General features: G+C 45.2%; 1 protein-coding gene across 2 annotated transcripts; it reads left to right on the top strand.

Annotated features, from left to right (window-relative positions):
• Positions 1–635: 635 nt before the first annotated feature.
• Ginm1 (glycoprotein integral membrane 1) lies at positions 636–14,689 on the top strand. 2 transcript variants are annotated; one of them, XM_038339448.1, is made up of 8 exons: positions 636–799; positions 4,879–4,938; positions 6,328–6,424; positions 7,858–8,009; positions 8,828–8,984; positions 10,134–10,264; positions 11,821–11,984; positions 14,023–14,689. In XM_038339448.1, the coding sequence occupies exons 1-8, from the start codon at positions 686–688 to the stop codon at positions 14,132–14,134; spliced, it is 987 nt and encodes a 328-aa protein (XP_038195376.1). In that variant the 5' UTR covers positions 636–685; the 3' UTR covers positions 14,135–14,689. The 2 variants fall into 2 exon arrangements, with proteins under 2 accessions (XP_038195376.1, XP_038195375.1); XM_038339447.1 differs by having other exon boundaries at positions 639–799; positions 10,131–10,264.
• The last annotated feature ends 279 nt before the right edge of the window (positions 14,690–14,968 follow it).

Raw genomic sequence — 14,968 nt, 5'->3', positions numbered from 1 at the left:
ATGGCCAGGACACTACTCTCCATTTGCAGGGAGAAGCTCTGGCCTTGTAAATAAAACAGCCAGCTGTGAAATGACCTAATCTTCCCAAGCATCTGAGAAAATAGCTCACAGTGAATGAATGATCCTTGATCTGCTGAGAAAGCTGCTGATAGTCTGTTCTCATCCTAGACTTATAACTTTATTTTTCTTTATTTCTACATTCTTATTTTTGGAATCTACATTTTTATTTTCTTATTCTTGGGCTCTTCAGTGAAAAAGTAATAGCAGGGTTGAGGAGGTGAGAGAGTGGGTGCACTCCTCTAATTCCAGCATTGAGGATTTAGGCCAACCTAGGCTACATGAGGTTCTGTTTCAAAAGAGAAGAGGAAACAAAAACACATCTCCAAAAGGATTGGCATCGAAAAGAATTGTACTTGTTTTGTGGGAACCACTTCCCAGCATCAAGCAGAGGCCGTGCCAAATTTGACTCAGCTTTTGACAGGCAAAGTCTTAGGCAACCTCAGCAGCTCTGCTAGCCTACTAGCTGAGTCCGCCCCACCCCTCCCCGCGGCCCCGCCCCTCCCGTCTGCTGGCCCCGCCCCTCCCCGCGGCCCCGCCCCTCCCGTCTGCTGGCCCCGCCCCTCCCCGCGGCCTCGCCCTTCCCGGGCCTCCACGCCCTCACCTCCCGCCGCCGGTGTTGTCCAAGATGGAGGGCGCCCTATCGGCGCCGCTGCCCGTCCGGCTGCTGCTGTTCGTGGCGCTGCCAGCCGCGGGGTGGCTGACCACCAGCGCGCCTATGCCGCCGTCCACAGCCCCGAAGGTAGGGCAGAGCGGGCGCCGCGGGCCGCTCCTCTGCGGACCTCCGGGAGGCCGGTCGCGGCGCCGCTGTCCCCTCCGGCAGGCGGACGGGCTGGGGCCGGGCAGGACAGGGTCTGGGCGCCCCGAGAGAAGGGAAGGCTCTCCGGGGTGCCGGGCGGGGTGGGCCGCCCGAAGGAGAGCGCGAGGAAGGCGCGCGGGCGTCCTTGAGAGTGTGGTCTCGTCTCCAGCCACCGAACTGTCGCCGGTCCTGCCTGGCTTTGCTGTCAAAAGTGCGCGGTCACCAGTGACCTCGGGCGTTTGTAATGGCTGCTTCCTGGGTTAGAGCCCAGCCCTTGGGCCTGGCGATGTTGGTGCTGCCCAGTTAGCAGCTTTCCTGGCCACCTGTGTCTGCTCTGTCGCCATCAGGAGGGAGCGCCTTTCCCGGCCGCGGGGCAACTCCGGCTGGCGATGGGAGAGGCAGAACTCGCATTTCCCGGCGTGGCTTTTTATTGGATATTAGTTGAGGGGTCGTTGGTGCGTCATGGGTCAGAAATGAGCTTCGGCATCACTGGGGAACCGGATTCAGTAACTCTGCGTCACAAGCCTTGCAGGTGTCTCTACCTGGCTGACTAGGAGAAACATGGCATTACAATATTCAGAGGCAGCCCGTTTTTACTTTGTTGCCACGTTTGCCTTCTTCATTTGCACAGACGGAAAAATTTTGGAGATTATAAAATTCGAGTTTTCCCAAATGACCTGAAACTTAGGAGACTGAATTTCCTATTTCGGTGGGAACACACTAAATACAGAAGTGACTGACATGAGAAATGCCACGTTCTGTTTTTAAAATTTTACTTATGTGTGTATGATGTTGGAGCAGGGATGTATGCCACAGAAGTGGAGGTCAGAGGACAACCTTGTGGTGTCGGTGTTCCCCATGGCCATCGCGTTTTGTAACAAGGGCTTTTATAACCCCTGAGTCATCTCTCCAGCCCTTCATTTTACTTTTAAAGCTTTAGAGCCATGCTCTAACTCCCCCGGGTACAGAAATTACACACATGCCGCAGTGTCGGTTTGGACACATTCTGGATATTGCACTAAAACACACTTGTATATGAAGTTGTACATGAGCCACAGCTGCTTCTGGGTAAAAATAGCAACGGAATGGACAAGAACCAAGAATAAATATTGGGATTTTTAAAGTTATGGAGATACGAGTTTGTTTCCTCTCTTTTATAATTTTGAAGATTCATCTTCGTCACTTAGGAACCTAAGAAGCATCTGAACCTACCCACGCAGTCAGAAAAAAGTATCTTACCTGCAAGGTTAAGCACTGTGGGCTAGCTCCTAGTGACTTCACCGTTTCCTCTCTCCCTTTCTAGGTCTTCATTCCACTTTTGGAAAGCACCCATGCACATAAAATAAAAATAAAGGTTAAAAAAATTACTTTAAGTTCTCAGAGGAAGAGCTGTGCCTTGGATCTGAATTTAATGTCAGATGGAAGTAAGAGGTACAATTCTCTCTTGACAATGGAAGCATTCAAAAGCATCACAACAAATTGTGTGTGTATGTGCGTGAGTACACGCATGTGAAATCACTAAATATTTTTAAAAAACTGGTGTATTCATGCACACATTCGCTTGTGCACAGACACACCACACTCACAAGTGTTTGCTTGTGCCTGTGCTAGAGATTGAGCCCAGGGCCGTGAACTTTCTTAGGCTCCACCATTGAGGTATGCCTCCATATCTGTAGAAAAAGAATTGAACTTGTTTTTTTTTGTTTTTTTTTTTTTGGAGAAAACAAAACACACCTGTGTCTGTCGTCTTTTATAAACCATGTTGTTCCTAATAAAACAGTAAGACGTAAATTCAGTAAGTTACTAAGTATGGTGTGTATTCTTGAAAAGCAGAGCTGTTAAAAAGATTCTCAAAGGCTTTTTCTGGGCTCGTAGAAGAAGAATGGCCTCTGTTCAGCAGATCCTCCCATGATAGGTGAAGGCCCAGCAAGAGGAGCATGAAGCACCTGGTAGAGCGCACCTGTAGTCAGGAAGCAGGGGTGAAAGCCCAGCAAGAGGAGTGTGAAGCTCCTGGTAGAGCAAATCTGCATCAGGAAGCAGGAAGGATAGCTGGTACTCAGCTGGGTTTCTCCCTTTTCTCTTTATATTCAATCTTAAGTAGTTCATGATCTGGTCCTCCCAGCACATTCAGGATGAATCTTAAATCTCTGGAGATGCCCTTACAGACATACCCTGTCTCACAATGAATAGAGAAAGGGCTGTGGGGCAGTGTGCTGTGGTGAGAAGGCTCAGCAGGAAAGGGTACTTGTAGTGGGAATAGCAGGCTGTGTTCCTGCCGCCCAGCTCCTGGCCGCCTGGCTAGCTTATGCCCCGAAATAACAACACACAAATTGTATTCTTTTAAACACTGCCTGGCCCATTAGTTTCAGCCTCTTACTGGCTAACTCTCACATCTTGCTTTAACCCATATTTAGTAATCTGTGTAGCACCACAAGGTGGTGGCTTACCCGGAAAGATTCAGCTTGTCTGACCTGGCAGCTGGCTCCATGGCATCTGTCTCAGAGAGGAGAGGCATGGCATCTGACTAACTTCCCTTCTTCCCAGCATTCTGTTCTGTCTACTCAACCTATCTAAATCCCGCCCTATCCAAAAGCCAGGGCAGTTCTTTATTGACCAATGAAGGTCCTCCATCAGGTACTCACTGCCAAGCCTTGTCATAACGCAGTCCCCACTCCCAGACATACCAGACCAATTGGCCACATCCCCAGTCCTAATAGAAAAGCCTTCGACTAACAGTAACAGGTCCCTGTGGCCAGTAGTGCTTGTCTACAGAAACGCCATCAGTAAATATAAGTATCTGGGGAGATGGCTGTTGATAAACCCTTGAGCAACAGCAGAAGTGCCTGCTGCAGACACTTACCCAAGAGCTGTGCCCAAGCAGGGTCAGAGTGGACTGGATAAGAAACCACTGGGTATCCATGGGCAGTGGGAAAGTGAACTGAGGATCCTCACATATCCTTGGAAGTAAGTGACTGTTGCTGCACACGTGAGTGACTTCAATGAAGGAAGTTAGCTCCAGGTAAATGGCTCTGCTTCTGTAAGGCTCAGAAACATAAAGCTAAGCGGTGTATTGTTTACTAAGACACAGCTAGTAAACCTGCAAAGAAAAGTGGGAAATGAGTAGAGACCAGAACAAAAATTTCCTCTGTGGGGTTGGGTAGTGGGCACGAGGAACATTCTCTACTTAAACTCCAGCTCTCTGGGATCCCATGCCTCGGACAAATGAGAGCACCTGCACTCGCATGATGGAGGAGAGTTATCTGTCTATGTTTCTTTCATTGGTTAATTAATAAAGAAAACTGCCTTGGCCCTTTAAGAGAACAGAAAATTAGGTAGGCGGAGTAGACAGAACAGAATGCTGGGAAGCAGGAGTTGGGGAGACGCTTCAGGGACTCGCCAGAGGGAGTCTCCATGCTGCTCCTCTCCGAGATGGACGCAGGTTAAGATCTCTCCTGGTAAGCCACAACTCGTGGTGCTACCCAGATTACTAAATATGGGTTAAAGGAAGATGTGAGAATTAACTAATAAGAGGCTGAAACTATGGGCCAGGCAGTGTATTTAAAAGAATACAGTTTCCGTGTAATTATTTCGGGTGTAAAGCTAGCCGGCTGCCGGGTGGCGGGACGCAGCCCCGCCGCTTCACACTACACTCGCATGCACACACATGCACACGCATGCGCACGTGCACATGTGCATCCCTAATTTAAAGTAATAAAAATAAAATTTAAAATAATAGTAACAGAAGCAATGAAAAAAGGACTGGTTATTCTCTAGGTAAATGGTTCAGCAAGTAAAAGCATTTGCTGCAAAGCCTGACCCACTTGAGTTTGATCCCAGAACCCAAATGTGGAAGGAGAGAACGGACTCCCAAAAATTGTCCTCTGACCTCCACACATGCACCTTGGCATGTGTGCATGCACTCATGTGTACACATACAATAATAGCAAATAAATTTTTTAAAGAACTGGGTTGTTTTCAACTTGTAAATGTGTATCTACCCAACCTATACATTTGTTTTGCAGGATGGCATCAGAATTAATGTAACTACGCTGAGAGACAATGGGGAGGTAGCTAAAGAACAGGTTTGTCTCCTTTTGACTATATTTTTAGTGTAACATTTAGCCAGGAATTTTTACTGATTGTATTAGAACACTTTCTGTTATCACAGTGAAATGGCTGAGGCAAGCTACTTTCTAAAGGAATAGCTATGTCTATAACTAGACATAACTAATTAAATAACCAGACTGTAACTGACCTGGTTACCTGCTTCTCTAATGAGGCTGGGAACAGCAGCTCATGCTTGTAACCCCAGTACTGTGGAGGCTGAGGCAGAAGACTTGCCTCAAGTTATAAGTCAGCTCGGCCTTCTTAAATAGTGAGACTGTCTTAAACCAAAACCCAAGGACTGGAAGATGACTCGTTTATTAAGAGCACTGGCTGCTCTTGCAGAGGATCCATGTTTGATTCCCAGCACACCCACATGGCAGCTGACAACAGGGTCCTAAGGAGGGGAGAAGATGAAGAAGAGAAAAGTTGGGGTCAGGAGGTCTTGCATAAATTATGTCTTATTCTAGGCAAGCTTATTAAGTACAGTATCATGTATGTGGTTTTTAGGAGAGAAACGGGACAGTGTCAGTAAAAATCCTTGGGAAGAAGTTAGCAGGAAGCTAATCAAGCAATGCTGCACAAGGGGAACACAGGATATTTCAAGGGTGACAGAGGGCGGGCCTGGGACTGATAACTGTAGCCCCTTAGGGTAGGAAGAGTGGGGTTCTCAGGATTGGAAGCCACATCTCTTCCAAGGACCTGACCCTGGGCTATTACTGGCTCTGCCAAGCATGCTCGCAATTTAGAGAAGGAGCATTGTTCCTTCTCTATACACCAGGGTCTCAGGGAAAGCCTTGGGTCAGCTGAGCTTTCAACATGTAACTGTAGTTCCAGGGGTCCTAGTACCCTCTTTGCCTCTTAGGCACTGCACACACACGGTGCACTGACATACATGCAGGCAAAACATCCATACAAATAAAACAAAAGTAAATAAAATTTAAAAAGCAAGCCAAACAAAACAAAAGCCCTAAACAAAACCCAAAAGGCTTTTCTTGTTTAACTTAGTCACAGAGGTTCAAGGGCATATTGCTGGCATTGGTTTGTCTCTGCTCTCGAGGCAGATGGTACCACAGTGACAGGAGCTCACTTGAGAATAAAAGTTTACATTGCCACACACCAAATAGGAGAGGGCCTGGGGTAGCACAGGTCCTGTGAAGATACTGCCCCAGGGATTCCACATCTGCCACTAAGGGTTGTACCTTAGAGGTCCCCACCGGAACATCACCACACCAGGATACTCAGCCTCCAACACATCTGATCTGTGATACCTACCATATACACAGTTAGACAATGTAGTTTGACATGAAGAGAGTATTGGCATTTATAAACCATTGGAATTAATGTATATGCTGTTTGATTTTAAGGTTGTTCTTAACATAACCTATGAGAATGGACAGGTGTATGTAAATGATTTGCCTGTAAGTAGTGGTGTAACCCGGATGCACTGTCAGACTTTGATAGGTGAGTACTACTAATTGTTCACAACGTTGCTCTTATTTAAAAATACTAACAGTGCTGGATGTGATAAAGTTCCACTTTAATGTGATAAATTATTTCTGTAATAGTAACTAAGGCTTTTAAACTCTGTTGATTATTGATAGTTTGCCTGTTCCTCCATGAGACTGGCATTTAGCTTCCAGTAGGTTAACAGTGTAAGAGTGGGCATAGATAGGGGCTAGCAAAGCTCACGTCCTGGAGAGGGTCTCATCGCAATTGTAGAAAACAAAGAGATTTTGTGCATGAATGAATGTGTGTACAGGTCCTGCTTTATTTCTTTTAATCGTCTGTCAACAGAATGTTTTTCTTTTTAAAGATTCATTTATTTTTATGTGTATGGTGTTTTATCTGCATGTATATCTGTGTACCACTTGTGTGCCTGGTGCCCAAGGAGGCCCAAAGAAAATGTTGGCGCTCCTGGAACTGAAGTAGTAGGCAGTTGTGAGCTGCCTTGTGGGCTCTGAAAACTGATCCCAGATCCTCAGCAAGAGTAGCGAGTGCTCTTAACTGCTAAGCTATCCCTTCAGTCCCCGTTTTTCTTTTTAAACTTTAAGGTTTTGTTATTTAAGGAGTCAGATAATATTATGTTGGGATATACCATTTAATTTGAATAAAACAAAGAATATGGGAGGTGTCATTGGTGTTCTGTGGCTCCTGAGGAGCAGTGACTGGGCCCAGCTGGCACGGAGGTAGGGGTTAAGCAAGGGTGTCCGTGCCTGGCAGCAAGCATCGTTGAGGGCACTCCTTGAAAGCTGGCTACTGCCGTGAGGGGTCACTGTTGGGCTTTTGTTATTTTTAATCTCCTCGTACATGTATGCAATGAGATATGGTCACATCTTCTCCATCGGCATGATGGAGGGAAGAGGATTCTCCCTACTCCCATCCTCTGAAAAGTCACCTACTGGGTGCAAAGGATAGAGAACATTCAAAAAAAAAAAAAAAAAAGGAACGTCAAAAGTAAAGCCACACAGCTTGCACGTTGGCTCTTCTCTCAGCGGCTTGATCTTGGGGGTGAATACATAACTGCATATTTTGTGCCTATGGGACTGTCTTGTGGCTGTGTCACTCTCCCCTGGCAGCCACTACGAAACCAAAGCAAAGGTGCTGCCTGCCCCGTAGCACGCGTGGCACATTCAGACTGCAGACCAGAAAGCATTTCCTTGTCTAATGAGTGCGAGCCGCTGGAAGGACTTGCCAGCTCATCTCTGCTTTCATAAACCTGAGACTGTTAAGGTCAGGAATGAAGGAAACCAATAAAATGTGTTTGTTGCTGTCTTGTTTCAAGTAAATGTCAAAGAAATCACCAACTACAATAAGAGCTTCAATGGCAGTTTTGTTTTGTTTTTTTTTTCTAAAATCTGTTGGGTTTTTTTTTGTTTTGTTTTTTCTCTTAATAGTGAAGAATGAAAATCTGGAAAATTTGGAGGAGAAAGAATATTTTGGAGTTGTCACTGTAAGGATCTTAGTTCATGAGTGGCCCATGACATCTGGCTCCAGTTCACAGCTAATTGTTATTCAAGAAGAGGTGGTAGAGATTGATGGAAGACAAGTGAGACTCTGTGCTTGTTAACTGGGGGTGGATCGTGCTGTGTGCAGGTGGTGTTTTGTTTCTGACTCAGTGAAGAAGGTTCCTCTCTTAGTTGCTTTTCTATTGCTGTGAAGATACTGTCACCATGACCAAGAAGAAAACATTTAATTGGGGCTTGCTTACAGTATCAGAGGGTTAGTCCATGATCATCATGGTGGGAGGTATGGCAATAGGCAGACAGACATGGTGTTAAAGAAGTAGTTGAAAGCTGAGCTGTATCTTTTGATCCTTAGGCAGAGAAAGGTGGGGAGAGAAGAGGAGGAGGAGGAAGGAGAGGAAGAGGAGGAGGAGGAAAGGGGAAGAGGGAGGAGAGGGGAGAGAGGAGAGACAGACTGAGAGAGACTGGGCCTCAGAGCTCACCCTAGGGCATACCTCTTCCAACAAGGCTACAGTTCCTAATCCTTCCCAAATAGTTCCACTAACTGGGGACCAATCATTAAAACAAATGAGCCCATGGGGGCCATTCTCATTTAAGCTACCACAGTACTTTAGAATTGTCTGGTTTTAACCATATTTAGGATTTTTGTTATTTTTACATTTTTTAAAAGATCTCACATTCATATACCTTTATATCATTTAAAATGTGATGAGCATCAGCAAACAAAAAGTGAAGGGACTTGATTGGTTCATAGTTCTGTTGCTGTTTCCTCAATGGTGTGAATGAAGCAGTCTTGAAGGTGTAAATACCTCACAGTGGGTGTGGGGGGAGTAAGAAGCAATTGGCTGAATGTGTTTAGTCATAGATCAAGGAGGAAAGTTCACTATTTTTTCTTTCATAGGCTCAACAAAAGGATGTTACTGAAATTGACATTTTAGTTAAGAACCAGAGAATACTCAGACATTCAAACTTTTCCCTTCCTTTGGAAGAAAGCATGCTTTATTCTCTTTCCCAAGACAGTGACATTTTACTTACCCTTCCCAACTTTTCCAAAGAAGGTAATTTAAAAGACCATTATTTAAAATATTAATGAAATTATTTTGCCTCATATGCTTTGTTTTTCCCCAAGACAGGGTTTTTCCTTGTAACCCTGGCAGTCTTGGAACTCACTCTGTAGACCAGGCTGGCTTTAAATTCAGAGATCCACCTGCCTCTGCCTCTGCTTCCCGAGTGCTGGTATTAAAGGCATGCACCACACCCAAGCTTGCCTTATATACTTAAAAAAAAAAAAAGATTTTTATTTGTGTGTGTATGTCGTGCATGTGTGTGTGTGTGTGTGTGTGTGTGTACCTCCAGAGGCCAAAAAAAAAGAGTCAGATCCCTGGAGTTGGAGTCACAAGGTGGATACTGGGAACTGAACTCGGGTCCTCTGGAAGAGCAGCTGGACTTCTAACCAGGGCCAGCCCTCTGGTCTCTATATGCTCCTAAACATTTTTGTCATTACATACAAATGCTGCTGTATAGCCTTAGTTAATATATTCAGAAATAGGCTTTTTTAAAAAGGTACTCTAAGAGTGGGACCAAAGCAGAACTTTTACATTTTTGTTGTTTTGTTTTTTGAAGATAGGGTTTTTCTATAGCTCTGGCTATCCTGGAACTCACTCTGTAGATCACTACACCTGGTAGAACTTTACATTTTATTATATTCCCTTCTTTTCTTTCTTTCTTTCTTTCTTTCTTTCTTTCTTTCTTTCTTTCTTTCTTTTTTTTCCTCCCTCCTTCCCTCCCTCCCTTCCTTACTTCCTTCTTCCCTCCCTTCCTCCCGTCTGTTTTCCTTCCTTTCTTTAGACAGGGTCTTACCGTAGCCCAGCCTGTTCTGTAATGTGATAGGTAGACCAGGGTAGCCTTGGATTTGTGCTGCTCCTGCTTCACAAGTGCTTGGATTACAGAGGATGAGCTCCATGCCCAGCAGAACTGAAAATGTGGGCTTTCTGTGTGACAAAACCATAAGTTCTGTAGCCCCTTATAGTGGTCTGCGTACCTTTCTTCTTCTGGTGTTAAATAAGTAAATAAAATTCTTGTTCTTTGATGGTGAAATATATGTTAGGACAGTAGTCACAAATGTCACTGGTGTGCTCTGTTCCGGCTTGGAGAAGACACCAGCACGCTGCTAGCATTTTGATGACTTTGTTCTCCCTCTTCAGTAGAAAGCATTAGTTCACTGCAGACCACCAGCCATTACCTTGTCAGGAATGTGGAGACCACTGTAGAGGGAAATGCATTACCTGGCAAATTGCCTGAGACGCCTCTCAGAGCAGAGCCTCCATCTTCATACAAGGTAAATCTAACATTGGTGTTATCTTGATGTTGTTTTGCTATAAGCAGTTATGTTTATAGTGAGGAAGATAAATATGTCCTTAAAATGAAGATGAAACCATAAAGATTAAAACATTGGATCATTATTAATGATGGGTACATTATAGTTTTGTTTTTAGTTTTTGTTTGTTTAGTTTATAGCCTAGGCTGAGCTCAAACTCACAAAGATCTTCCTGTCTCCGTCTCCTCAGAGTTGGTACTAGCGGTGTAAGTCACCTTACCTGACTCATTTATTCTGTGGTGCCTGCCAGAGGACAGCTTTCAGGAGTTGGCCCCAGGGATACTCAGGTCATGAGGCTTGGCCACAAGCTCCTCACTGAGCTACCTTGCCAGCCATTATCTTAATGTGGTATTCAAAGTGTTCCAATTTTCTTCTATAAACCTCATTTAATGACAGAGTCAGATTACGATTTCAAGGCCTTGGGTTTCATGAGGTTGGGAATCTTCGGTTCCACAGCTCATTCTCAAATCTCCACTCAGACCTCACCTTGTATACACCATCTGTAGATGAAGTTCTGCTCCCAAAGGTCTGTGCAGGTAATTCTCACGGAAGGTCAGATTGCTGATTTGGGTTGCAGAAGTCTTGACTAGGAGGGTAGTGTGCACTGTGGCACCTCTATCCCCCACCTCCCAGCAGGTCAGCCTCAGAGCAGACTGTCTTCACAGCCCAGGTCATGAGTGCCCGCATTTGGTTCCTGAAACATTTCTAGAGCCATGGACCTTCCCTGTTCTAAAAGCTGTGGCATTTGTTCCTTCCTCTCCTTGTCTTCTCCCACAACAGGGGATAGTTCTCACCAGCCTGCCAGCATTCATACTCCCTTGATTTGTACCTAGACAGCAGGATAGACAATTTTTGCACATGTGTTTTGGGAACTTAATTTTTAAGATCGTAAAAGATTCTCTTTGGGTACATTTTTTTTATTTATTTTATTATGTAAACAATATTCTGTCTGTGTGTATGCCTGCAGGCCAGAAGAGGGCACCAGACCCCTTTACAGATGGTTGTGAGCCACCATGTGGTTGCTGGGAATTGAACTCAGGACCTTGGGAAGAGCAGGCAGTGCTCTTAACCTCTGAGCCATCTCTCCAGCCCCTCTTTGGGTACATTTTAAAATAATTTTTTTTGTCATGTTATTTATATATGTCCCTCAGTCACCCCATCCATCGCTGTGGAACTAGGGAAAAAACACTCATTTTTGAGCTGTTTATCCCAAAACAGGTTTCTTTCTTATTTTATTTTTTGAGTTGGCTTTGACACACACTTAACACTATTATAATCAAGACACAGGTTGTTTCTGTCACTCAAACCCAAAGCACTAAGAAATTTTACCAGGCATGGTGGCACACACCTTTAATCCCAGCATTTGGGAGGCAGAGGCAGGTGGATCTCTATGAGTTTGAGGCCAGCCTGATCTACATAGTGAGGTCCAGGCCAGCCAGGCTACATCTCAAAAGAAAATAGAAACTTTAAATTTTACTTGATGGTACTGGCCTTTCTGATCAAAACCCTCTTTCCAGGTAATGTGCCAGTGGATGGAAAAGCTCAGGAAAGCACTCTGTCGGTTCTGGGGCAGTGTGTTCCCGGTGTTCTTCATGTTTCTGAATGTCATGGTGGTTGGAGTTTTAGGAGCAGCGGGGGTCATAGCCGTGTTAAAGGTGCTTTTCCCAGTTTGTGAGAACAAGTAAGTACTTCTTGTGTCTGAGACATTATTAATCTTTACTTTTAGAAAGTTATATGGCCGTCTTCTGTAATCAGATTGATGACTGCCCTAATTGCCATCAGAGACATTCTATCCAGTAACTGATGGACACAGACAGGCCCTGTGCTGAGCACTAAGAGCCTTCTGAAGCAAGGAGGATGGATTCTACTATCCAGGGGGGTCGTGATGGGGGTCCCACAGAGACAGCAAACCTGAGCTAGCTGGAGCTCATGGACACTGGACCAGTAGTCAGTGAGCTTGCATGGGACCGACCTAGGCCCTCTGCAAGTGTGTGACGTTCGTATATCTTGGTCTCTTAGTAAGGCTTCTAACAGTGAGAGCAGGTCCTCTCCCTAGAGCTTAGCAGGCTTTTGGTAGCCTGTTCCCCATGCTGAATTACCTGGCCCCATCTTAACCTAAGAGGAGGAACTTGGTCCTGCCTCAACGTGGTGTGCCATCCTTTGTGCAAACCCATGATAGGCCTGTCCCTTTCTAAATGGAGATGGAGGAGCAGGTGGAGGGAGGTGGATGGGAAAGAGGAGAGGACAGGAGGAGAGGAGGGAGAGAAAAATGATTAGTATGTAAAATGAATGAAAAAAATGTTATCTGAATTTTTTTTAAAAAGTAAGTTATAGTCAGGGAGTAGTAGCACACACCAGCACTCAGATCTCTTTAAGTTTGAAGGCATCCTAGTCTACAAAGTGAGTTCCAGGACAGCCAAGGCTATTCAAAGAAATGTCTTTTGCCACTTGTAAGGCCATGTAGCTGAGGATGGCTCTGGACTGCTGAAGTGCTGGGATTGCAGATGTGTGCCAGCAAGCCCGAGTGTCCCTGATTTCGTTGGCCACTGTGGCCATCGGCAAACAGGTTCTTTCATTCCACTCTACTGCTCATTACTCCTCTCAGTGCTCACATTACAGGTCATGAAGTTACGCTGCTCAGTGCCCAAGAAAGGGTTAAAGTGGCCACAGAATTCTGAGGGCAAAGGCGGAGAGCCTGTAGAGATGCAGTCACTGCCCGCTGTTAGATATTAGCACAGTCTATTAGCTGTTCAGACTCTGGCTAGGCTTCCAAAGCACAGGGCTGGCTCCAGGCACAATGGTCCTGTGAATGGCAGTTCCAGTCAGTCTTGTCGGGCAGGAACAGGTTTAGGAACATTAATTACCTGTTCCTCCTGATGGCCTGGTGACTACTTAGTTGATGGGTGACTCCAGTCTGAAGTATCTGCTTTTTGTTGTTCAGTTTGGATATTTTTAGATGGGTCTCCATATGCAGACGAGGCTGGCTTTGAATTCATAATGACCTTCCAGTCTGTGCCTGTATGGGGATTCTAGGTGTGTGCCACCACACCTGGCTTACACATGACACGGGTGAGGGGACTGTGCCTGGTGCTTGCTAGCTTCCCTAGCCTGGCCCTTCTACTTCTCCTTCGCTAAGTTAGGAGCCAGTAACTTATTTCAATCATCAGCCCCTTTTCACGTGCTCACTGAGTTGTAGAGTAAGACAGAGTCATTGAAAATCAGCACTTGGACCCAAAATGAAGCAGCAGACTGCTGCATCACAGTAAGATGGCGCATGCAGCTTGGAAGCTGCTGTTGTACGCCACAGAGTAACTTAGAGCAGCAGTCTGACCATGGCCAGTCAGCTTGGGATTTTAAGATGACCGTGGCGGCTGGCTTAATGGAAGACACTTGGTTTGATATGAAAACCTATTGTGTGTCACGGATTTAGAGACCGAGGTTGTGTGTCAGTGGACAGTGACTAGAAAGGTCTCTCCTTTCACCAGCCTACACCAGTCGAGAGTGGAGACAGCTCTTGCCCTGAAGACTGTGCTCTCCTTCCTGCAGGACCAGGCAGTGATTTTTGTTCCCTTCTAGTCTCTCAGCGTTTTTGGTTAAAGCGTTTGTACAGCCTATATAAACCATGAGAGGGAAGGTGGACTGTACCCTTAAAGTGAGGCTGTGTACACCAACCTCCTGGCTGGGTGACACTGGCAATAAGGACTTACCTTGTATTTCAGAGGCATCCTTCAGGTGGATAAGATGAATGTTATGACAGTGGCACCTATCATCTTATATCCAGAGGGCTCCGAGAAAACAGAAGAAAAACTTCAAGATAAAACGTGTATTTAAAACACCATCTCCAATCGTGGACTTGGAATTGCCCTGCTGACTCCAGACTTGCCATTTGAATACCATTCTACTTAAATCATTAATCAGTTTATACATAGAAATTGCCAAATTCCTAAGACTGCCTGAAATTTGACCTTTACAATGCCAAGTTAGAGTTCACCTCGTTCCATACACAGGCTGGCTGTTCCAAAGATAAGGGAAATTTAAGTGGAAAAGATGTGACTTCAAAATAACCAGAATGAAAAAAAGGTGAGACAGACACCAAGTGCCAATAGCTTCCAGGTGCCTTTGCTGCAGAAACTGTATCTATTTGATTACTATTGTAAGGTTTTATAAGAAGCACTTTATGAAATTCTAATTTAAAAGCTGAAGAATTTAACACTTTTTTTTTAACCAGTACAATGTGCCTTTATACCACACACAACTCATTATGAAATCACTGAAGTGTACCATGGTCTGTGTCCATGCCAACTGCTGTCCTTGACTGTACCAGGATTTAGAAGTAGTAGTGACATGTTCTCACTCTAAAATAAACGTTCTTTTTTTAAAAAAGAATTGCCTTATTTTTAATTATGTGCATGGAGGGTGGAGTGGGGGGCTATGTGCACATGAGTACAAATGCCTGCTAAGGCAAAAAGAGGGCATTGGATCCCCTGCAGCTGGAGTTAGAATGGCTGTGAGCTGCCTGACGTGGGCACTGGGAACCAAACTTGGGTGGTCTGCAAGAGCAAGAAGCATTTTAACCACAAGGTTCTCCCTCCAGCCCCCTCCCTCGTCTACTAGGATAAAAGTATAGCGGTTTGGGTTAAGTTTACCTAAGTGAGCATCACTCAC

This window comes from Arvicola amphibius, chromosome 8, assembly GCF_903992535.2.
Source record: "Arvicola amphibius chromosome 8, mArvAmp1.2, whole genome shotgun sequence".
In the NCBI taxonomy this organism is placed as follows: Eukaryota; Metazoa; Chordata; class Mammalia; order Rodentia; family Cricetidae; genus Arvicola; species Arvicola amphibius.
This window is presented reverse-complemented; position numbering and strand designations above follow the sequence as displayed.